This window comes from Carassius carassius, chromosome 5, assembly GCF_963082965.1.
Source record: "Carassius carassius chromosome 5, fCarCar2.1, whole genome shotgun sequence".
NCBI classification, from domain to species: domain Eukaryota; kingdom Metazoa; phylum Chordata; class Actinopteri; order Cypriniformes; family Cyprinidae; genus Carassius; species Carassius carassius.
This window is the reverse complement of record NC_081759.1, coordinates 32,963,109-32,989,441: the sequence shown is the minus strand read 5'-3', so window position 1 is coordinate 32,989,441 and position 26,333 is coordinate 32,963,109. Positions and strand designations below refer to the sequence as shown.

Below are 26,333 nucleotides of genomic sequence, written 5' to 3'. Positions count from 1 at the left end.
CCTTTATAGTTTGCAGCATCAGGAAGGTGTATACTGATTGTAAACATATTTCAGGCCGCTGTCTTAACCTGATTAGGTCACATTAAGCGTTGAATTGTTGAAGTGGCAAGATTTTTTTCTTGCCGAAAGGATTATAATCATCATCATCATCATAATCATCAATAAAAATCATAGTTAAATACTTAAACTTTCTCAAGAATGATCCTGATTTTATTACATTGTGAAGCTAAATGGCAATTTTACATATTATTTATTCTAGAATTTTGCATTAGAATAAATAATATTTACACACTCTCTATTTTTCTTACTGGACAAGTGAGTTTTTTTTCACTTGTACAAGTGAATGACCTTGATTTACTTGACCTAGCCCATGTAAAGTCTCCCAGCCGGCATTTCAACCTTGATTCACCGTCGGTACCATGGTTGAATCAACGTTGGATGACGTTTAGATATGACAAATTGGATCAACGTCGTTGATATTGTGACGTTGTTTCGCCGTCCTAGCTGCAGCATGGGTGAATTAAGGTTGTTCTGTAGACGTTGGATTAACGTTGAATTAGGTGTTGATTTTTCAAAGTGAATCAAATGTGATAACGCGACGTTGTTTCACCGTCGAACCTTTCAACATGGTTGATACACAACTGGACGTTCAATTAGAACATAGTTTGCATTTAGATCAACCCATGTACATTATGAAGGTTAAAAATCAAATGACTGTCAGCAATGGCTTTACAAACAAGTTCAATAAACTACCACATGCTCAAAATTGTAAAACAGCATTTTTTATTTTGGAAACATAGCCTACTTAATAAACAGATGCAAATAATACCAAATTTTAACTTGCTGTGTTCATGTATTTATTGTTAAATGCCTGTAGAGCAATACAAATACAATATTTACATTTTTTTTTTGTAACATAATATCCATATTTTGCGCTGCACTTTCAAGAAAAACCCTTTTAATTTTATGACTGAAACCAGTTAATCTTCTATTTTGGTGGAAAACTATAGTTTCTGTGAAAACTTGTTTTACTAATGTGTCTCATACAAGAGATTTGTACATTTTTGCAGTGAAAATGTTGGAACAGTTACAGAAATTAACCTGCAACCAGGGGCCCCCAGACTGCATCTTTTTTTTTTTTTTTTTTTATTACAGTGGGGAACACAGAATGGGATTTCTAACAAGGGGGGCACTAAAATGTTAGAACCAACAGCCTTGTTCATATACTGTAGCGTGGTTGTGCTTCGGGTGATCCTTGAAAGAGTCCCAGCTCTAGGTCCTTTCTGATGCCTTCCCCTCCACTCTCTCCCACTTGTGCACTTTCTGTACTGTCCTGTATAAATGAAAACAAAAACACCAAAAATAAATAGATATAAAATAAATATCAACTTTGATATTGTGAAATATATTTAACTGAAAATGCAAATCAAATCACATACAATATTTTCACTTAACAGTTCAATAACAGTGGGTTTGGAAATAAAGTTCACAACACTATTCATTAAAAACTTATTTAATTTATTTAGATGAAAGTTTACAATGTTAAATTATTCATTAGCAGTATTTTTTCAGAGCCCCCAGTTAAGACATATTAAATACATTTTTATTAAGCAAAGTAAAATAAAAACCTATCATAAAAAGTCAATGGATCTCTACCAGAAGTGGCCTTGCAATGTAGCAGATGAACAATTCCTTACCAATGTGCCAATAATAAGCTGGATCCTTGATGACTCTACAAGGGGAATGAAGAAATGGTTTACTGAAAAGTTCTTAAAAAGCTGGATTTAATTTTATGCCATTCCTTTAAACCGTGGTTCTCAAACGTTTTATACCAAGTACCACTTCAGAAAATATTTGGCTCTCTAAGTACCACCATAATGACCAACATTCAATTTCAACAGCATAGTAGGCCGAACTATACAGCTGCAGTTAAAAAATTCCTAAAACAGTTTTATTCCTAATAAGAACATTTATTGTTGTCAGCCACTTTAACATTGTAAATACAGTTTGAACATTGAAACTGCATTGTGCTTACATACTGGTAAATAAAAAACTTAAATAATGATTCAATAAAAATTTGTTGTAACAAAGGTAACATAACTGTACTGAACTTAAATGTAAAAAAAAAATTAAATTGTATTAACATTAACCATATTAAAACCCTGCGGCCTCATATGAGGACATTATATTTTTGTGAATTTCTCTGAGAAAGTTTTAAGTCTGGATGTCCTGTACAGAGCACATTCAGGGCTTTTCAGAGATACAAAATGATTGGATGTTTCCCCATGACCACTCCCTCTCCTTGGTCTTCAAAAATGTCTGAAATTAATTGTGACACTCTTATGGAAATATGATAATATTTTGTAATTATCATTTAAATCTTTCTCATTTTTAAATTGTGTGTCATAAATTAACATCTCAGAAAAATGTTACGGGGTTTCAAATCAAAATATGACTTTCTGTTGTGAAACAGGATGTTGATTTCATACATGTCCTCATATGAGGACACCAGGACTAAAAGCATGTTTATTACGCATTTTGGGAGACACAACAAATTAATAGGGAAATAAATTATATTTCAATATTATAAGAAATATTATATATTATAATGAAAATCTTGTCAATTATTCCTCCCATTATTACACTTCTTTTTTCATTACATACTGCTCCAAAAAACACATTAACATGCAAAACATTGTATGAGAAAACCTGTTTATGGTAATTTTACACACATTTTGCAGAAAGAAAAATGGTATATTGAATCATTCTGCTATAACATAGTTGAGAATAATCTTTATACAAAGTTGAGTAAAAAAGAAAATCTTGAAAACTAAAAATGTACTGGTGTTTTAAAAAATCAATTTTACAACTGTGACGATCCAAGAGTTTTACACAACGGTCTGTTATTGTGGTGACATTTCCACGCTTTGAAACGTGACGATGAATGAACTGTGATTGGTTGTTGGACATGTCATTCAAACGGCCTCATGAAAAAAACGGCCTTGGCCAAAACGGCCAATGAAAGCTGCCATGAATTCCAGACCTTCAGCCTGAATATAATAGCACAAATTATATGTATAATACCATAATAAATAAATAAATAACAATAGATTAATAATAGGAAGAAGAATATGTAATATCAAGTGTGGAGTTATACATGAATAGATGTTGTTCCCACGTTTCAAAACTACCACCATCATTCCAGTCCCGAAGAAGCCGTCTCCATCCTGCTTCAATGACTACCGTCATAGCTAGTCATGCACCACATTAAGTCTGCCCCCCCCCCCAACCCCTTCCAGTTTGCATATCGGTCCAACCAATGATGCCATCGCCACTGCCGTCCACTCAGCACTCACACATATAGAGAAAAAGGACTCATACGTCAGAATGCTGTTTATAGACTTCAGTTCAGCATTCAACCCAATGATCCCTCAACAGCTCATTTACAAACTGGTCCAGCTGGGGTTCAACACTTTGCTGTGCAACTGGCTGTTGGACTTTCTGACTGGTAGACCTCAGGCAGTACGGGTCGGCAGCAACACATCCAGCACCATCACACTGAACCCTGGGGCCCCCCAAGGATGTGTGCTGAGCCCCCTCCTCTTCACTTTGCTGACTTATGACTGCACACCGTCACACAGCTCCAATCTCTTTATTAAGTTTGAGGATGACATGACTGTGGTGGGTCTCATTAGCAACAAAGATGAGACAAGCTACAGGAACGAGGTAAGCCGCCTGGCCGGGTGGTGCAGTGACAACAATCTCTCTCTGAACGTGGAGAAGATGAAGGAGATTGTTGTTGACTTCAGGAGAGTACACACTCAGCACGTTCCTCTGACCATCAACGGTGCGACTGTGGAGAGAGTGAGCAGCACCAAGTTCCTGTGTGTGCACATCACAGAGGACCTCTCCTGGACTGACAACACCACAGTACTGGCCAAGAAATCACAGCAGCCAGCGTCTATACTTCCTCCGCAAACTGAGTAGAGCTAGAGCACCGCCCCAATTACGTACAACTTCTACAGAGGCACCATTGAGAGCATCCTGTCGAGCTGCATCACTGCAAAGTCCTTTTAGGCAAGTCGTGCCACTCGGTCGCCATCTTGGCAACACCTCCGGGCAGCTATTTCAGACTAACAAGACCAGGCTCCTATCTAAATGAATGGGCATAGAGTCATAACTGCACTTTCACTGGTCACCGGGACATAAAAACTGCATGTACAGAAACAGCAGTAAAATATAATAAAAATCGCTAAAAAATGTTTAATGACTTTGCCCCAAAATAAGGTTTAAAATGCCTTTTTCCCCACAGGTTATACGTTTACTACGCATGCGCAAGGGTTACTGAACTGTGCGCATATGTCAGTGGAACCAGACGATAGGCTTAAATGTTTCCCGGCTTGACTGTCAAAAGCAGATGATTGGCTTTCCAGCGGGAGGGGTGGGACATGTGCATCCAACCGCCATCTTTGCCGTTACAGGTTTTTCTTATGTAGTTGTATTGAGGATTGAGGAAGTGGCATGTCTCTTATAAACTGTCTCTGATCACTGTGTGGTATGGCGCCTGCAACGCGTCCTGCCGGAAGACTCTGCAACGCATAGTGAGAGCAGCTGAGAAGATCATTGGTGTCTCTCTCCCCTCCCTCCAGGAAATTTACGGAACCCGCCTCACCCGTAGATCCCTCTGCACCCTCCCACCCACCAGTCACACAGCTTCTTCAGTCTGCTGGAGGGAGGAGACTGCGGAGTCTCCAGGCCAGGACCAGCAGACTGAAGGACAGCTTCATCCATCAGGCTGTCAGGAAGCTGAACTCACTCCTGAACTTGCCCCCCCATCCCTCTTCTGCCCCAGACACCACTAAACTATGACCCACCCCCAGATCCCACATCCCCAGGTCCTTCCAACCCCCAACCCCCCCCCCCCCCCCCCCCCCACACACACACACTAACATACAATGACATGCACCAGTCACTTTGTGCAGTATTGGTCTGCTCATTACCTCATTCAGCATGGAACTGACATCACTCTACTACCTCATCAGTCAGTTAAACAAAATAACTGCTCTTGAGCCCTTTGTCACTTTAATCAGACTGAATAAGCCTTTTTTTGCACTAAAAATCTTTTCATCTGCACTGTTTGTTCACTTCACTAGTTTGCACTCTATCTGCCATGTGCCTTGCGATGCTTTATTTAACTTTATTTTTAATTGTATTACATGTCTTTTTTACATTCCATTATTGTATAGCTTTATCTAATATTTTATATTTGTAAAAACATATAATATTTATATTTATATTATATATATATACAGTATATTTTTAGGCTCTACTGTTAGTGTTATCTGTATGCACTGGGGGTCTGAGAGTAATGTAATTTCGATTCTCTGTATGCATGTACTGTACATGTGGAAGAATTGACAATAAAGCAGACTTGACTTGCCTTGACTTGACAACACAACAAAATTGTGGACATGAATTCCAATTTGTTTAATGAGCTCCTTAAGTATAATATACACACACACACATATATACACATTATATATATATAATATCTCGAGCTGAGATTGATTCTACATAATTTTTTATTACATATACATACATACAAAAAATTATTTAGAATCAATCTCAGCTCGAAATACACATTTTATTTCAGTTTTCAGTGCTAGCTTTCTCTGGGAATAGAGTGCCTCAGTTGTGATGACAAAACCTGACTAATAAAGACTAATTCTCCACTGCTTCCTTCAAGATTGTCCTATATTTGATTAAATTAATGAGTAAAGTAATGTAAAAAACTTGATGATGCTTGACATTTTGTTCTACAATGCTCATTACACATACCCATGCAGAAAACACAAATTCTGAAACAGTTGTTTATTTTTCCATATATGTTAACACTAGTGGTGGGCCGTTATCGGCGTTAACGTGAGACTCTTATCGGGCGATAAAAAAAATATCGCCGTTAATCTATTCTCAAAGTTGGGTTGAGAGCTGGGTCTATACTAAGCAAGCTATGATGACTTTCACCTTGATATTTTTTATATAACCGGCTGACTGAGGCCAGCCTAAAAAGATGCTCAGGACAGTTGATGGGCCACTGCTGCGCATCGTCACGAAAGCGTATCTTTTTCATTTAAAAATTAAAGCAACCAAACACAAGACGAGGAAAAGCTGAACAGAGTAGCTGGTTACTCGCGCGCTGTGTTCGGTGAGCACGCGGAGGGAGAGCCGCGTATCACGGACAGCGACACTGAACCGAGCTCTCTTCTGCGAAGTTCTCCTCTACTCCTCGAAATCCCTCCTGCACCTGAACGAACAAATACAAATCGCAGTTTGAACAAACAAAAAGATGTAAAAGAGCCCAATTCAGCACCGCGGTGTTCTGGTGTTCAGGCTCATGCAGAGAAAGGCGTCTCAAAACACTTGAACACTGAATTTGCTTATTTTTGCTCTTGTGCCGACAAATACATACAAAATGTGTCAAAATATCCACCTTGGAAATTATGCTCGAAAAAACTGTCAGTTATTTCTTAAGTGAAAGTAAACAGTTATCTTTTGTCTCTTAAAGTGTCCGCGCCTAATTTAGCTACTGGCTGCTGTAATGTTAATCCAAGAAAATGAAAATGAAAATCACTCACTGCTCTTGACTGACTTACTTTGTAGTTTTAACAGTCAAACCAAAAATTATTCAGACACCAGATATAATTTTTGATATATAGCAAAACTGTAATAATGTGAGAAATGTTGAAGGTGTCTGAATAAATGTAGGTTTGATTGTATATTTCATTTTTACATTGAAGACTATCCAGTCCTATTTTACATTTAATAATTTGGTTTTTGTACCTTGACACCTACAAACATGAAAAAAACTTAAACATTGTGTAAGTAGCACAAATAAATAAAAATAAACGAACATACAAATTAAACAATTTCAAACAGAGCCCACTGGTACAACCTTCACCGGGGCCCCGCTGACCCCAGCTACGGCCCTGCTCACGCCTGTTTCACACATACTCCGTCTGCAGTGCGTATGCAGTCCGTGTGCGTGTTGGGAAGGTTACTTTGGAAATGTAATAGGTTACAGATTACAAGTTACCCTATTTAAAATGTAATAGTAGTGTAACTTTTTTAATTACTTTAATAAAGTAATGTAACTAATTACTTTTGAGTACATTTTGATTACTTTAATAAATTTCTAATGAATGTCAATTTGCAACTGTTAATCATCTTCAACCATTTTACACCATGCAGGTTTAACCTTACAGTAGTGCTCAATACTGTCAGACTTTCAACATCCTTCATCACCTGAATTAAGATGATCACATTTGAACACATCCAACACACAATCAGACTTTAATACTGCCTTTTACTTTGAGATTGATCTGAAGTTCAATGCAGATTTAAAATCTAAAGAAATAGTTTATAGATACTGTTTTTGAAACCAAATCTTTGTATAACTACAGGCATCTAACTGCATCTAACAATGGTTTGGGGAAAAATAGTTAATAAAAAAATAAAAGCATATACATCAACTCAAATACGGTTATCTAATAAGCATGTGTCCTATTTTGTGTACTAAACTCCTGAAACATTGGTGTCTTTTTGAAACACTGTCTTTCTCTTTGTATATGATATGATGATAGTTTCTCAAAATAAGTAAAAAATGCTCATGAAGTGACTGTTCTAGAGATTAATTTCCATGAGGGGCGGACTGGGAAAAAAAATAGGCTGGGAAATCTCACACTCATACACCCACAACCCATTCTGAAACATGGACAACCCTATTTTTTTTATGGACCTGACATGAAAAAGATTTGAATCCTTAGGTTGGGGGACTTGCAACATAATTAAGAGTTCTCTCCTGAACTGCACCTTCACTTCCATTATCCACCCATCTCTCTCATGACTTTAATACTGAAGATTTTTATTTGACTTTTATCATGTTTTGTAAGTGCAGTTTTGTTTTTTTTGGCAAATGAATTACCAATTGTATTTATTTTTACTACAAATTCCATAGTTAAACCACGGTTAGTGCCATACCATAGGCTACATTAATTTTCCTAAGGGTTGTGTTTTTGTATGCACTAGCTCCCCCTAAACCTATGATAAAATATGATGATTTGTCTGCTAACTTACTACTGTAACATTACAAAAGATAATAATGACGTCGTTTATACAGTATTTTGAGTGATTGCGAGCAATGTGCTGCTGCTACTTGACTAAGTAAACAAAGACAAAACTACAATAGCATATTTACAGATGAAACTGACCTGCACCTGAAACCCTGAACAGAAGTGTCGCTTCTCTGCTCCAGCTGTGTGCTTACACAGTTCACTCCAGTCTCTCTCGAGTCTCGCATTGATTACTGATCCAATTGAGTCTGATCCAAACCGTTCGGCGGAGCCCAACCATTGCTAGTCACGACTAACCGATTCATGATTTATTAGAGATTTAATTATCGAATGGCGGATTCGGAAATAATCGCTTTAGTATATTCGACCTGCAATTATACAATAACAATATTAAAGTAGAAGGCCAAATCGTCTGCCAGGCCACCGGGAATAGTCCCGGTTCTCCCGATGTCCAGTCAGCGCCTGATTTCCACAGACACGCAAAACGTGCAGGATTCATATTCAGTCTTTTTGCGGCTTAATATTCACAGACATCAGTCCATATCGGGTTTTGATTCAAGTGTTCTGTCCTACTTTTGATTTATTCGTCCAAAATGTGGCATATTGCGTCCGTGTTATAGGCTGAATTCCATTTTTATGACTGGATTCTATGAATGTGTTTTCCGCGTCTCGGAGATTATGGGCCATATGTCTTAGTGCAATTTGGGAAAGAAATAAGATGTATGGGATGTGTGTAAATATTCAAATGTAATCCTCTTTGTAATCGTTACAATTTTCATAAGTAACTGTAATTTAATTACTCATTTTTTCTTAGTAACTGTAACTGATTACTGTTACATTTATTTTGTAATTAAATTACGTAACGCCGTTACATGTAACTAGTTACTCCCCAACACTGTGCGTTACGTATGTGGTGCAGCACGGACTTGATGTGCTTTCACACAGGACGCGTTTGCAGTTCGCTACTCGGTACATAAACGATCGCTGCACTGCTGCAGACGCAACACTCCTGGAACGCAACTGGAATTCGTTAACATGGGTGCGTAAAAAAAATATGCAACGCATACGCACTGCAGACGGAGTATGTGTGAAACAGGCGTAAGGTTGTTTGCACCTTGTGCAATGTGGAATTAGTTTACAGCTTTTTCAAGCACTTTGTGATGCATTTTGGAAACAGGAGATGAGCCCCTTTTCTAATGCACCACCTAGCTTGATAAACCCCTTCTCAAAGACTTACTGTTTGTCAATTTTATTTGGGTAACACACATATTCTGAATGCCGTCGGCAGAATTCGAATGAGCCATTTTAATCTAGATTAATTTCAAGATCACAGTGAGATTAATCTAGATTAAAAAAATTAATCTATGCCCACCACTAGTTAACACATATGAATGTTTGGGGTGTGAGTGTGTGCAGTTTACGTTGTACAACAAAATGTCAAAGTATAGTTATATTTATCACAGACCAGAATATGAGATGCTCCCATCAAAAAATGATTCTGTCATGATATTGCAGCTGGACTCACTAATGAGTTCCTGTGTTATTCATTTCTAGGCTATTTACATCATGTAGTTTTTGTGTAAAGACACATAATGCACATGATCAGCATTAAACAGTCTATAGTATTGTGATTGACTGAGGAAACTGGTTATATTTAAATAAAAATTAATTAATAATTCCTTACATTTATATAGCGCTTTTCTGGGCACTCAAAGTGCTTTACATTGAAGGGGGGATCTCTCCTCAACCACCAGAAGTGTGCAACATTCACCTCCAAATTTTTCCCAAAAACAACAGAAACATTTAATAAAGTATTCATATTAAATTATATATTTTTTTATAAAAATTACCTTTACAAAGGTTAAAAAAATCCTCCTGGAAGTATATTCCGGGGAGAGAGAGAGAATATGACCAGGGTCATTCTGGCTATTGATTCAGGGCTGCTCTGGGTTTTAACCTGTTTTTATACAGTATATGGTTTAACTAGAACAAATACAACATTAGTCTGTGGAAGTATAGCCTTGTCTCTTGGAAATGCAGAGAACAGGCTTTCTTCAGCTTGCCTTGTTCCTCCTGTTTACAACTGGCTAAAAAGGGAAAAAAAAAATACATCTAATCCGTTCAGTTTTATGAAAAGCTATGATATCCTTATAATCAAGTGATGATAAACCCCCCCCCCACACACACACACTAACATACAATGACATGCACCAGTCACTTTGTGCAGTATTGGTCTGCTCATTACCTCATTCAGCATGGAACTGACATCACTCTACTACCTCATCAGTCAGTTAAACAAAATAACTGCTCTTGAGCCCTTTGTCACTTTAATCAGACTGAATAAGCCTTTTTTTGCACTAAAAATCTTTTCATCTGCACTGTTTGTTCACTTCACTAGTTTGCACTCTATCTGCCATGTGCCTTGCGATGCTTTATTTAACTTTATTTTTAATTGTATTACATGTCTTTTTTACATTCCATTATTGTATAGCTTTATCTAATATTTTATATTTGTAAAAACATATAATATTTATATTTATATTATATATATATACAGTATATTTTTAGGCTCTACTGTTAGTGTTATCTGTATGCACTGGGGGTCTGAGAGTAATGTAATTTCGATTCTCTGTATGCATGTACTGTACATGTGGAAGAATTGACAATAAAGCAGACTTGACTTGCCTTGACTTGACAACACAACAAAATTGTGGACATGAATTCCAATTTGTTTAATGAGCTCCTTAAGTATAATATACACACACACACATATATACACATTATATATATATAATATCTCGAGCTGAGATTGATTCTACATAATTTTTTATTACATATACATACATACAAAAAATTATTTAGAATCAATCTCAGCTCGAAATACACATTTTATTTCAGTTTTCAGTGCTAGCTTTCTCTGGGAATAGAGTGCCTCAGTTGTGATGACAAAACCTGACTAATAAAGACTAATTCTCCACTGCTTCCTTCAAGATTGTCCTATATTTGATTAAATTAATGAGTAAAGTAATGTAAAAAACTTGATGATGCTTGACATTTTGTTCTACAATGCTCATTACACATACCCATGCAGAAAACACAAATTCTGAAACAGTTGTTTATTTTTCCATATATGTTAACACTAGTGGTGGGCCGTTATCGGCGTTAACGTGAGACTCTTATCGGGCGATAAAAAAAATATCGCCGTTAATCTATTCTCAAAGTTGGGTTGAGAGCTGGGTCTATACTAAGCAAGCTATGATGACTTTCACCTTGATATTTTTTATATAACCGGCTGACTGAGGCCAGCCTAAAAAGATGCTCAGGACAGTTGATGGGCCACTGCTGCGCATCGTCACGAAAGCGTATCTTTTTCATTTAAAAATTAAAGCAACCAAACACAAGACGAGGAAAAGCTGAACAGAGTAGCTGGTTACTCGCGCGCTGTGTTCGGTGAGCACGCGGAGGGAGAGCCGCGTATCACGGACAGCGACACTGAACCGAGCTCTCTTCTGCGAAGTTCTCCTCTACTCCTCGAAATCCCTCCTGCACCTGAACGAACAAATACAAATCGCAGTTTGAACAAACAAAAAGATGTAAAAGAGCCCAATTCAGCACCGCGGTGTTCTGGTGTTCAGGCTCATGCAGAGAAAGGCGTCTCAAAACACTTGAACACTGAATTTGCTTATTTTTGCTCTTGTGCCGACAAATACATACAAAATGTGTCAAAATATCCACCTTGGAAATTATGCTCGAAAAAACTGTCAGTTATTTCTTAAGTGAAAGTAAACAGTTATCTTTTGTCTCTTAAAGTGTCCGCGCCTAATTTAGCTACTGGCTGCTGTAATGTTAATCCAAGAAAATGAAAATGAAAATCACTCACTGCTCTTGACTGACTTACTTTGTAGTTTTAACAGTCAAACCAAAAATTATTCAGACACCAGATATAATTTTTGATATATAGCAAAACTGTAATAATGTGAGAAATGTTGAAGGTGTCTGAATAAATGTAGGTTTGATTGTATATTTCATTTTTACATTGAAGACTATCCAGTCCTATTTTACATTTAATAATTTGGTTTTTGTACCTTGACACCTACAAACATGAAAAAAACTTAAACATTGTGTAAGTAGCACAAATAAATAAAAATAAACGAACATACAAATTAAACAATTTCAAACAGAGCCCACTGGTACAACCTTCACCGGGGCCCCGCTGACCCCAGCTACGGCCCTGCTCACGCCTGTTTCACACATACTCCGTCTGCAGTGCGTATGCAGTCCGTGTGCGTGTTGGGAAGGTTACTTTGGAAATGTAATAGGTTACAGATTACAAGTTACCCTATTTAAAATGTAATAGTAGTGTAACTTTTTTAATTACTTTAATAAAGTAATGTAACTAATTACTTTTGAGTACATTTTGATTACTTTAATAAATTTCTAATGAATGTCAATTTGCAACTGTTAATCATCTTCAACCATTTTACACCATGCAGGTTTAACCTTACAGTAGTGCTCAATACTGTCAGACTTTCAACATCCTTCATCACCTGAATTAAGATGATCACATTTGAACACATCCAACACACAATCAGACTTTAATACTGCCTTTTACTTTGAGATTGATCTGAAGTTCAATGCAGATTTAAAATCTAAAGAAATAGTTTATAGATACTGTTTTTGAAACCAAATCTTTGTATAACTACAGGCATCTAACTGCATCTAACAATGGTTTGGGGAAAAATAGTTAATAAAAAAATAAAAGCATATACATCAACTCAAATACGGTTATCTAATAAGCATGTGTCCTATTTTGTGTACTAAACTCCTGAAACATTGGTGTCTTTTTGAAACACTGTCTTTCTCTTTGTATATGATATGATGATAGTTTCTCAAAATAAGTAAAAAATGCTCATGAAGTGACTGTTCTAGAGATTAATTTCCATGAGGGGCGGACTGGGAAAAAAAATAGGCTGGGAAATCTCACACTCATACACCCACAACCCATTCTGAAACATGGACAACCCTATTTTTTTTATGGACCTGACATGAAAAAGATTTGAATCCTTAGGTTGGGGGACTTGCAACATAATTAAGAGTTCTCTCCTGAACTGCACCTTCACTTCCATTATCCACCCATCTCTCTCATGACTTTAATACTGAAGATTTTTATTTGACTTTTATCATGTTTTGTAAGTGCAGTTTTGTTTTTTTTGGCAAATGAATTACCAATTGTATTTATTTTTACTACAAATTCCATAGTTAAACCACGGTTAGTGCCATACCATAGGCTACATTAATTTTCCTAAGGGTTGTGTTTTTGTATGCACTAGCTCCCCCTAAACCTATGATAAAATATGATGATTTGTCTGCTAACTTACTACTGTAACATTACAAAAGATAATAATGACGTCGTTTATACAGTATTTTGAGTGATTGCGAGCAATGTGCTGCTGCTACTTGACTAAGTAAACAAAGACAAAACTACAATAGCATATTTACAGATGAAACTGACCTGCACCTGAAACCCTGAACAGAAGTGTCGCTTCTCTGCTCCAGCTGTGTGCTTACACAGTTCACTCCAGTCTCTCTCGAGTCTCGCATTGATTACTGATCCAATTGAGTCTGATCCAAACCGTTCGGCGGAGCCCAACCATTGCTAGTCACGACTAACCGATTCATGATTTATTAGAGATTTAATTATCGAATGGCGGATTCGGAAATAATCGCTTTAGTATATTCGACCTGCAATTATACAATAACAATATTAAAGTAGAAGGCCAAATCGTCTGCCAGGCCACCGGGAATAGTCCCGGTTCTCCCGATGTCCAGTCAGCGCCTGATTTCCACAGACACGCAAAACGTGCAGGATTCATATTCAGTCTTTTTGCGGCTTAATATTCACAGACATCAGTCCATATCGGGTTTTGATTCAAGTGTTCTGTCCTACTTTTGATTTATTCGTCCAAAATGTGGCATATTGCGTCCGTGTTATAGGCTGAATTCCATTTTTATGACTGGATTCTATGAATGTGTTTTCCGCGTCTCGGAGATTATGGGCCATATGTCTTAGTGCAATTTGGGAAAGAAATAAGATGTATGGGATGTGTGTAAATATTCAAATGTAATCCTCTTTGTAATCGTTACAATTTTCATAAGTAACTGTAATTTAATTACTCATTTTTTCTTAGTAACTGTAACTGATTACTGTTACATTTATTTTGTAATTAAATTACGTAACGCCGTTACATGTAACTAGTTACTCCCCAACACTGTGCGTTACGTATGTGGTGCAGCACGGACTTGATGTGCTTTCACACAGGACGCGTTTGCAGTTCGCTACTCGGTACATAAACGATCGCTGCACTGCTGCAGACGCAACACTCCTGGAACGCAACTGGAATTCGTTAACATGGGTGCGTAAAAAAAATATGCAACGCATACGCACTGCAGACGGAGTATGTGTGAAACAGGCGTAAGGTTGTTTGCACCTTGTGCAATGTGGAATTAGTTTACAGCTTTTTCAAGCACTTTGTGATGCATTTTGGAAACAGGAGATGAGCCCCTTTTCTAATGCACCACCTAGCTTGATAAACCCCTTCTCAAAGACTTACTGTTTGTCAATTTTATTTGGGTAACACACATATTCTGAATGCCGTCGGCAGAATTCGAATGAGCCATTTTAATCTAGATTAATTTCAAGATCACAGTGAGATTAATCTAGATTAAAAAAATTAATCTATGCCCACCACTAGTTAACACATATGAATGTTTGGGGTGTGAGTGTGTGCAGTTTACGTTGTACAACAAAATGTCAAAGTATAGTTATATTTATCACAGACCAGAATATGAGATGCTCCCATCAAAAAATGATTCTGTCATGATATTGCAGCTGGACTCACTAATGAGTTCCTGTGTTATTCATTTCTAGGCTATTTACATCATGTAGTTTTTGTGTAAAGACACATAATGCACATGATCAGCATTAAACAGTCTATAGTATTGTGATTGACTGAGGAAACTGGTTATATTTAAATAAAAATTAATTAATAATTCCTTACATTTATATAGCGCTTTTCTGGGCACTCAAAGTGCTTTACATTGAAGGGGGGATCTCTCCTCAACCACCAGAAGTGTGCAACATTCACCTCCAAATTTTTCCCAAAAACAACAGAAACATTTAATAAAGTATTCATATTAAATTATATATTTTTTTATAAAAATTACCTTTACAAAGGTTAAAAAAATCCTCCTGGAAGTATATTCCGGGGAGAGAGAGAGAATATGACCAGGGTCATTCTGGCTATTGATTCAGGGCTGCTCTGGGTTTTAACCTGTTTTTATACAGTATATGGTTTAACTAGAACAAATACAACATTAGTCTGTGGAAGTATAGCCTTGTCTCTTGGAAATGCAGAGAACAGGCTTTCTTCAGCTTGCCTTGTTCCTCCTGTTTACAACTGGCTAAAAAGGGAAAAAAAAAATACATCTAATCCGTTCAGTTTTATGAAAAGCTATGATATCCTTATAATCAAGTGATGATAAACCCCCCCCCCCACACACACACACTAACATACAATGACATGCACCAGTCACTTTGTGCAGTATTGGTCTGCTCATTACCTCATTCAGCATGGAACTGACATCACTCTACTACCTCATCAGTCAGTTAAACAAAATAACTGCTCTTGAGCCCTTTGTCACTTTAATCAGACTGAATAAGCCTTTTTTTGCACTAAAAATCTTTTCATCTGCACTGTTTGTTCACTTCACTAGTTTGCACTCTATCTGCCATGTGCCTTGCGATGCTTTATTTAACTTTATTTTTAATTGTATTACATGTCTTTTTTACATTCCATTATTGTATAGCTTTATCTAATATTTTATATTTGTAAAAACATATAATATTTATATTTATATTATATATATATACAGTATATTTTTAGGCTCTACTGTTAGTGTTATCTGTATGCACTGGGGGTCTGAGAGTAATGTAATTTCGATTCTCTGTATGCATGTACTGTACATGTGGAAGAATTGACAATAAAGCAGACTTGACTTGCCTTGACTTGACAACACAACAAAATTGTGGACATGAATTCCAATTTGTTTAATGAGCTCCTTAAGTATAATATACACACACACACATATATACACATTATATATATATAATATCTCGAGCTGAGATTGATTCTACATAATTTTTTATTACATATACATACATACAAAAAATTATTTAGAATCAATCTCAGCTCGAAATACACATTTTATTTCAGTTTTCAGTGCTAGCTTTCTCTGGGAATAGAGTGCCTCAGTTGTGATGACAAAACCTGACTAATAAAGACTAATTCTCCACTGCTTCCTTCAAGATTGTCCTATATTTGATTAAATTAATGAGTAAAGTAATGTAAAAAACTTGATGATGCTTGACATTTTGTTCTACAATGCTCATTACACATACCCATGCAGAAAACACAAATTCTGAAACAGTTGTTTATTTTTCCATATATGTTAACACTAGTGGTGGGCCGTTATCGGCGTTAACGTGAGACTCTTATCGGGCGATAAAAAAAATATCGCCGTTAATCTATTCTCAAAGTTGGGTTGAGAGCTGGGTCTATACTAAGCAAGCTATGATGACTTTCACCTTGATATTTTTTATATAACCGGCTGACTGAGGCCAGCCTAAAAAGATGCTCAGGACAGTTGATGGGCCACTGCTGCGCATCGTCACGAAAGCGTATCTTTTTCATTTAAAAATTAAAGCAACCAAACACAAGACGAGGAAAAGCTGAACAGAGTAGCTGGTTACTCGCGCGCTGTGTTCGGTGAGCACGCGGAGGGAGAGCCGCGTATCACGGACAGCGACACTGAACCGAGCTCTCTTCTGCGAAGTTCTCCTCTACTCCTCGAAATCCCTCCTGCACCTGAACGAACAAATACAAATCGCAGTTTGAACAAACAAAAAGATGTAAAAGAGCCCAATTCAGCACCGCGGTGTTCTGGTGTTCAGGCTCATGCAGAGAAAGGCGTCTCAAAACACTTGAACACTGAATTTGCTTATTTTTGCTCTTGTGCCGACAAATACATACAAAATGTGTCAAAATATCCACCTTGGAAATTATGCTCGAAAAAACTGTCAGTTATTTCTTAAGTGAAAGTAAACAGTTATCTTTTGTCTCTTAAAGTGTCCGCGCCTAATTTAGCTACTGGCTGCTGTAATGTTAATCCAAGAAAATGAAAATGAAAATCACTCACTGCTCTTGACTGACTTACTTTGTAGTTTTAACAGTCAAACCAAAAATTATTCAGACACCAGATATAATTTTTGATATATAGCAAAACTGTAATAATGTGAGAAATGTTGAAGGTGTCTGAATAAATGTAGGTTTGATTGTATATTTCATTTTTACATTGAAGACTATCCAGTCCTATTTTACATTTAATAATTTGGTTTTTGTACCTTGACACCTACAAACATGAAAAAAACTTAAACATTGTGTAAGTAGCACAAATAAATAAAAATAAACGAACATACAAATTAAACAATTTCAAACAGAGCCCACTGGTACAACCTTCACCGGGGCCCCGCTGACCCCAGCTACGGCCCTGCTCACGCCTGTTTCACACATACTCCGTCTGCAGTGCGTATGCAGTCCGTGTGCGTGTTGGGAAGGTTACTTTGGAAATGTAATAGGTTACAGATTACAAGTTACCCTATTTAAAATGTAATAGTAGTGTAACTTTTTTAATTACTTTAATAAAGTAATGTAACTAATTACTTTTGAGTACATTTTGATTACTTTAATAAATTTCTAATGAATGTCAATTTGCAACTGTTAATCATCTTCAACCATTTTACACCATGCAGGTTTAACCTTACAGTAGTGCTCAATACTGTCAGACTTTCAACATCCTTCATCACCTGAATTAAGATGATCACATTTGAACACATCCAACACACAATCAGACTTTAATACTGCCTTTTACTTTGAGATTGATCTGAAGTTCAATGCAGATTTAAAATCTAAAGAAATAGTTTATAGATACTGTTTTTGAAACCAAATCTTTGTATAACTACAGGCATCTAACTGCATCTAACAATGGTTTGGGGAAAAATAGTTAATAAAAAAATAAAAGCATATACATCAACTCAAATACGGTTATCTAATAAGCATGTGTCCTATTTTGTGTACTAAACTCCTGAAACATTGGTGTCTTTTTGAAACACTGTCTTTCTCTTTGTATATGATATGATGATAGTTTCTCAAAATAAGTAAAAAATGCTCATGAAGTGACTGTTCTAGAGATTAATTTCCATGAGGGGCGGACTGGGAAAAAAAATAGGCTGGGAAATCTCACACTCATACACCCACAACCCATTCTGAAACATGGACAACCCTATTTTTTTTATGGACCTGACATGAAAAAGATTTGAATCCTTAGGTTGGGGGACTTGCAACATAATTAAGAGTTCTCTCCTGAACTGCACCTTCACTTCCATTATCCACCCATCTCTCTCATGACTTTAATACTGAAGATTTTTATTTGACTTTTATCATGTTTTGTAAGTGCAGTTTTGTTTTTTTTGGCAAATGAATTACCAATTGTATTTATTTTTACTACAAATTCCATAGTTAAACCACGGTTAGTGCCATACCATAGGCTACATTAATTTTCCTAAGGGTTGTGTTTTTGTATGCACTAGCTCCCCCTAAACCTATGATAAAATATGATGATTTGTCTGCTAACTTACTACTGTAACATTACAAAAGATAATAATGACGTCGTTTATACAGTATTTTGAGTGATTGCGAGCAATGTGCTGCTGCTACTTGACTAAGTAAACAAAGACAAAACTACAATAGCATATTTACAGATGAAACTGACCTGCACCTGAAACCCTGAACAGAAGTGTCGCTTCTCTGCTCCAGCTGTGTGCTTACACAGTTCACTCCAGTCTCTCTCGAGTCTCGCATTGATTACTGATCCAATTGAGTCTGATCCAAACCGTTCGGCGGAGCCCAACCATTGCTAGTCACGACTAACCGATTCATGATTTATTAGAGATTTAATTATCGAATGGCGGATTCGGAAATAATCGCTTTAGTATATTCGACCTGCAATTATACAATAACAATATTAAAGTAGAAGGCCAAATCGTCTGCCAGGCCACCGGGAATAGTCCCGGTTCTCCCGATGTCCAGTCAGCGCCTGATTTCCACAGACACGCAAAACGTGCAGGATTCATATTCAGTCTTTTTGCGGCTTAATATTCACAGACATCAGTCCATATCGGGTTTTGATTCAAGTGTTCTGTCCTACTTTTGATTTATTCGTCCAAAATGTGGCATATTGCGTCCGTGTTATAGGCTGAATTCCATTTTTATGACTGGATTCTATGAATGTGTTTTCCGCGTCTCGGAGATTATGGGCCATATGTCTTAGTGCAATTTGGGAAAGAAATAAGATGTATGTGGATGTGTGTAAATATTCAAATGTAATCCTCTTTGTAATCGTTACAATTTTCATAAGTAACTGTAATTTAATTACTCATTTTTTCTTAGTAACTGTAACTGATTACTGTTACATTTATTTTGTAATTAAATTACGTAACGCCGTTACATGTAACTAGTTACTCCCCAACACTGTGCGTTACGTATGTGGTGCAGCACGGACTTGATGTGCTTTCACACAGGACGCGTTTGCAGTTCGCTACTCGGTACATAAACGATCGCTGCACTGCTGCAGACGCAACACTCCTGGAACGCAACTGGAATTCGTTAACATGGGTGCGTAAAAAAAATATGCAACGCATACGCACTGCAGACGGAGTATGTGTGAAACAGGCGTAAGGTTGTTTGCACCTTGTGCAATGTGGAATTAGTTTACAGCTTTTTCAAGCACTTTGTGATGCATTTTGGAAACAGGAGATGAGCCCCTTTTCTAATGCACCACCTAGCTTGATAAACCCCTTCTCAAAGACTTACTGTTTGTCAATTTTATTTGGGTAACACACATATTCTGAATGCCGTCGGCAGAATTCGAATGAGCCATTTTAATCTAGATTAATTTCAAGATCACAGTGAGATTAATCTAGATTAAAAAAATTAATCTATGCCCACCACTAGTTAACACATATGAATGTTTGGGGTGTGAGTGTGTGCAGTTTACGTTGTACAACAAAATGTCAAAGTATAGTTATATTTATCACAGACCAGAATATGAGATGCTCCCATCAAAAAATGATTCTGTCATGATATTGCAGCTGGACTCACTAATGAGTTCCTGTGTTATTCATTTCTAGGCTATTTACATCATGTAGTTTTTGTGTAAAGACACATAATGCACATGATCAGCATTAAACAGTCTATAGTATTGTGATTGACTGAGGAAACTGGTTATATTTAAATAAAAATTAATTAATAATTCCTTACATTTATATAGCGCTTTTCTGGGCACTCAAAGTGCTTTACATTGAAGGGGGGATCTCTCCTCAACCACCAGAAGTGTGCAACATTCACCTCCAAATTTTTCCCAAAAACAACAGAAACATTTAATAAAGTATTCATATTAAATTATATATTTTTTTATAAAAATTACCTTTACAAAGGTTAAAAAAATCCTCCTGGAAGTATATTCCGGGGAGAGAGAGAGAATATGACCAGGGTCATTCTGGCTATTGATTCAGGGCTGCTCTGGGTTTTAACCTGTTTTTATACAGTATATGGTTTAACTAGAACAAATACAACATTAGTCTGTGGAAGTATAGCCTTGTCTCTTGGAAATGCAGAGAACAGGCTTTCTTCAGCTTGCCTTGTTCCTCCTGTTTACAACTGGCTAAAAAGGGAAAAAAAAAATACATCTAATCCGTTCAGTTTTATGAAAAGCTATGATATCCTTATAATCAAGTGATGATAAACTTAATCTTTGTAAATAAGTAACGTTAGTGAAATTAAAGGGAGATGCTTTAGCTCCATCACTAATCCTGACAGTCTGACACATTGTGCTCACAACACAATTTAGTGTATGATATAAACTGCAATATAAAGTTAAAACTTAATAAAAATTTATTTAAACTTTGAATTCTTATAAAGTCTCAGCTTTCACACCTAACTAGCGATATAGGCTAGTCTGACACTGGTGGTGGCTAATAAAGCTGTCAACATAATGTTAAAAATGACCAAAAAACATCCAGAAACAACTGTTGAGTCTTACCTGTTAAAGATAATACCCCGAGATCTGTTTTTATTATTGTGCTACGGTTTATAGATGCCCAAGCTGCCAACGAGTCAGGTAACGTTATGTTTTCTACTCTCCTGCAATATGAGCGTTATGGACAGTGTTGCCAGATTGGATGGACGATTTCCAGCCCAAAAGCTCACAAAAACCCGCCCACTCCAACAAAAAACCGCCCAAAACTTTAACTAACAAAATAATGTGATACAACATGTCAGTCAAAGGTGTTAAGAGCCATTTTAACTCCTTAAAACGAAATAATAAATAATAACGTTAGATAAATTTTCCATGGATCAAATGGTGGCAAATACATTAAAGACAATTACCGAATATGATAGGTTATGCAAGCAGTCACCGTCAAAACATTTGATTGATTTACAATTGATTTAGCGATACCCTCGAAAAAACATATGCATCATTTTCAATGTCAACAGTCAGAATTTAAATGCATAAGTGTCCAATATAAGTGATAGGAAAAAGCAACGTAATTAGGTATTTCACACTTGTTTATGCACACATATAACAGTCAAAACTGTGTTGTCATTCATTGATAAATACTGTATGAAAATTATCAACAACAACAACAATAATAATCGCCATCCGAATCCATGAGTTTATCACTGAGGTGGTATGTAAATTTATTTTCACAGCGGTCCACATGAGAAACAATACCGCCCTAATAGGGGCTTTAGTCTTTTGTGACGTTCATATTAACATTACATTTTGCACAGTCAAAACTAAGAAGATATACCAATCTGTACTGTTTAAAAGATAAAAGACAAGATCGTTTAGATATAGATTAGATATAAATAGATTATGTTATAAATTAAATAATTTAACTGTGCTCTTTTTTAGGAGTTGCAGTAATATTAGAGTCATCTTTATTGTCATCTTTCCCTCAACAGGTGTAATTCACGTTTTGAGTGTTAAAACACTCTCCCACTCTTTAACATATATTTAGGCATTATGATCACTCATACAGTTCATACATTTAAAATTAGATCCGTTATTGCTCATGAATCATCACGTGTGTCTGTAGATCACTAGTGATTGGCTAAAAGTACGGCCGCGACGTCCACATCATCATCAGCACCTCTGCACTGCAGTTTATAACAACGTGATGACTGTTCGGATGCAGTATATGCACACTTGAGCTTGTTTGTTAGCCAATTAGCCTATACAATGTATATTTTTGAAAACCGCCAAACTGACCCCAAACCAGCCCAAATTTTGTCCACCCGCCCAAGACAATTTTTACCCGCACAATCAAATTCAAAACCGCCCAATTGTGCGGGAAGCCGCCCAATCTGGCAACACTGGTTATGGACAGTTGCCCGCTCGAATATGGCGGCGACGTTGACGCGCGGTCGAGCTGCCAATAGGTGACGTCACGGACACGACGTCCATGTTTTTATAGTCTATGAAAAAGTCCTTCTATAAATTGCCTCTGTTAATACTTATACCGTTAGATTTTAGAATAGGTTTCATGAACAAAATATTGAAAATGCTATTAAAATATTTATAATGTTAATCTTAATTTAATATGAATAATTTAAAAGGCAGAATTATATTTTTGTATGCTGTTGCTGCTCTTGTAAAAAAAAAAAAGTGTTTTTGTTAACCTTTTTCAACCGTTCAGCATTAAACATTGGAACAACGTTGTGTCAACGTTAAAACAACACCTGACCTTATTTCCACCATATTTTAGGATGAAGGTCGGTCATGTGCCGGCTGGGTAATGTCGAGCTCTGATTAAAGTATTTAATTATAAGCCGATTTCAACTTTCTTTTTTTTTCTTCTTTTTTTCAGTTATGCAGGTAGGATTAATTTTACGAGATATTTGTATTGGCGATTGCTATTAATAACAATTCAAACATTCTATCATAGACTGAACAGGTCAAGTGCTTAGTTATTTGTTTGTTACTCTTTTGTGGTTTCTGTAAGTCTGCGACTGTCATTTCCTTTGAAACATATAATATAATGTCTCTGGAAGAACTGTACTTTACTCTTAATACAGTAATCAGATGAATAATCGGGATTCAGCTTCATTTTCACTTTTTTTTAATAAATAAGAAAAGTGCTACAGGCAGCATGCTATGTTTTGATAATGGCATAACTTACATAAATTACAGTATTACCAAAATATGTTTATCTATGCAGTGGATTCAAGTTTTTTAATTTTTAATTACACCTTAACCATTGTTTCAAAGGTTTATATGTGGTTTCTTGTTAAATGTTTTTTAAAATAATCAGATAACTTTTTTCTACTAAATGCAGTAGTCAAAATAAATAGGTAAAGTGTCCACAAAAGTCTGGAATCATTATTTACCCTTTTATTTGAATTCTGTGAAGAGATCAAGGTCACTTGTGTTTCAGAGAGAGGTGCGCATCCACATTCAAATCAAACTTACAAAACAAACTTCTTGTGAAACATTCAATCTGAGTGGTTCCATATTAAAGCATCAGTTGCTGGTGCCAAGTAAAAATGCAAATATAAAACACGTATCAAACTCCAATAATATCTTTTAGAAGTTTTATTATATCATATGACAGTACTGGCAAATCTTTGCTGATTCCCACTACTAATATAGAGTATAAGACACTCCAATTGTTTACAAATTAACTAATTAAATGATTTCTTTTCATTTGTGGTTAGTAAACTATATCTATAAATCAACGTAAAAAGCTATTAGAAAACAAGCAAACAAACAAAAAATATCTCAGCAATGTTTTTACTGTAGCATCTTAATATTATTAAGATAACGTTATCATGCTTCAAATAAAACAAATACGCAAGTGTATTCAAGTAAATGAGTTGGTTTTAAAGCATGTTGTAAACACAGACGTGACCTGCACAGACACTATGAATATGATCAAGCAATACCAGTAACACTGAAAAACATTGACCTCTGCTGGACACTAACAGTTACTGCTGAAATAATAAATACTAACATAGCTACTGAACATAGTCTTACACAGAGACCTCCCTTGTTCTCATTTACAGTACTAATAAGGAAAAAGATCATTATTAACAAACAATTTAGCCAACAATTCAAAATTCTGTGTGAAATATCACTTTGACAAATATTATTCAAACATGTAACATATGTTAGGGGATGGTATGTTGTCATCTGTAAAGCCGAAGATCAGTATCTTTAAAAAATACCTAAAGTACCTAAAATGGTGATTAATCCTTCAAACCAGTCACTGTAATTCTGGCCATATTGTATAATCATATTTGCCAGAGCATGGCGACTGCCTTGCAGAGACCAACATCATGATAATTGAAATAGCAGAGACCAAAGAATGTGGCTGTGGAGGGCAACAAGACACCAGCTTTAGCCAGCTTGACCTTAGCATCACAGTGGACATAGTCTGTTAGGATTTGACCAATCCCCCTGCAGAAGACGAAAAACACAGAAATAAAAGATCAAACTAAGCATAGAATACAAATAGTGCTTGTGGGATATTTATATCATTTAAATATTGCATAACCTCACTGATGACTGAGGCACCTAAAATCCACTTTCAATAAAACAAGCTATACAACAAACATTAAGCAGATGTACACGAGTGAGAGATACACACACTCTTACCAGTGTCCATGTAGTGTGAGAGCTGCAACTATGGAGTAATCCAGTAGTGGACCAGGACACAGGTATGCAGCTGGAGCCATACCTAACAGAACTACACTCAACACCCGTTCACCAGTCCAGTGCTTGGAGGCTGCTCTTGAACTTGAGACTGCTAAAAAACAAGTAAAAATTTTTATTTTGCTAACGACCTTTGTGTGTGCAAAGTAAGAGAGTTTATGAAACAGTGTTTTTGCAAAAAAGGAAATTCGATTGTCATTTTTACAGTACTAATACGGACTACTAATGTTGCTTGCAAACAGACACCTCATTTTTGAATATTTAAATAGTTCTAAACTGTCTAAAATTTTACTTGTATAAACCATTAAAATATCCTTTGGTTCAATGTAAATGTATTAAAATCATGTGAAATATTTTTTTACTGAATGGGCAATGTTTCAACAACAGATCATTGTTAATGTCGCACCGCTTTTGCAGCATTATAAACAGAGAAGAGAATGATCATGGAACAAGTCTAAATACATTTTTAACAATGATTAGTGTCATCGCTCACTGGAGTGTGCTGAAGCTGTGTGGATCCTCCCATCTCGATTCTTCTGATAGGCAACCAACCCACGAGACAGGTGTGTGTGGCAGAGAAGCACAGCTGTACATGGTATAAAATATTACATAAAAAAAAAAAACCTTGGTAACACCTTTATTTAAAGGTGTACTTTTTACACATTGCATGCACTAACTATTGTAATAACGATACATTATGTTATTACATGCAAGTAACCCTAACCATATAGTAAGTACAAGTAGTTAATATTTCTCAGTAATTAAATGTATAGTTACAAAGGAACAAGGACATGTTAAAATAAAGCGTAACCAAAATCAATACATCATACAAATATCAAAAGACGTCATACAAATGTTCAGTGGCTAACATTTATTTAATGATTAGAAATAAATCTTTGCTGATATGCCAATGAACAGTCTGTGTCATAGCCTACTGTGTAATATCATAACTCTCATATTGATTCAGTCATCCGGAAAAAACACTAAAATGATTACTTACGTCTTATTCCTCTTTGGCAGAAAGTGCTTAAACAAATCAAGTTCGCCATGACTGTTTAACCACAAGGTTAAAGATTCATATTGTGGTGTTAACAGTGGGTCATTCTCTCATGAATCTGTTGTTTCACTATAATTACTCGAGAACGCCAGCTCTGGGGTAGAGTTGGCAACCACCAGAGTTTTCAACAAAAAGTCAATCAACAAAACATTCTCAAAGGGTTACAATACATAAAAATGCATATTATCTTGAATGTAACATTTAGGAAGGAATAGTGATAAAATAATTACATACTTAATTTGAAGAAGGTCTCTCAA

General features: G+C 36.2%; 1 protein-coding gene and 1 long non-coding RNA gene across 2 annotated transcripts; both read right to left on the bottom strand.

Annotated features, from left to right (window-relative positions):
- Positions 1–1,158: 1,158 nt before the first annotated feature.
- On the bottom strand, positions 1,159–21,425 carry LOC132140420 (uncharacterized). The gene is made up of 3 exons (XR_009433801.1): positions 21,345–21,425; positions 1,657–1,732; positions 1,159–1,333 (listed from the first exon to the last, which is right to left on the bottom strand). It is a non-coding gene; the product is annotated as an uncharacterized LOC132140420 (long non-coding RNA).
- Positions 21,426–24,091: 2,666 nt separating this feature from the next.
- On the bottom strand, positions 24,092–26,068 carry sdhda (succinate dehydrogenase complex, subunit D, integral membrane protein a). Its single transcript, XM_059549203.1, has 4 exons — positions 26,020–26,068; positions 25,509–25,605; positions 24,963–25,097; positions 24,092–24,764 (listed from the first exon to the last, which is right to left on the bottom strand). The coding sequence occupies exons 1-4, from the start codon at positions 26,066–26,068 to the stop codon at positions 24,599–24,601; spliced, it is 447 nt and encodes a 148-aa protein (XP_059405186.1). The 3' UTR covers positions 24,092–24,598.
- Positions 26,069–26,333: the final 265 nt, after the last annotated feature.

Coding starts and splice junctions, on each gene's coding strand:
- sdhda (XM_059549203.1), bottom strand. CDS start 26,068: ATGGCGAACTTGATTTGTTTAAGCACTTTCTGCCAAAGAGGAATAAGA. Junction 25,098..25,508: donor GCTTCAGCACACTCCAGTGA/GCGATGACACTA, acceptor CTCAAGTTCAAG/AGCAGCCTCCAAGCACTGGA. Junction 24,765..24,962: donor CTCACACTACATGGACACTG/GTAAGAGTGTGT, acceptor CGTCTTCTGCAG/GGGGATTGGTCAAATCCTAA.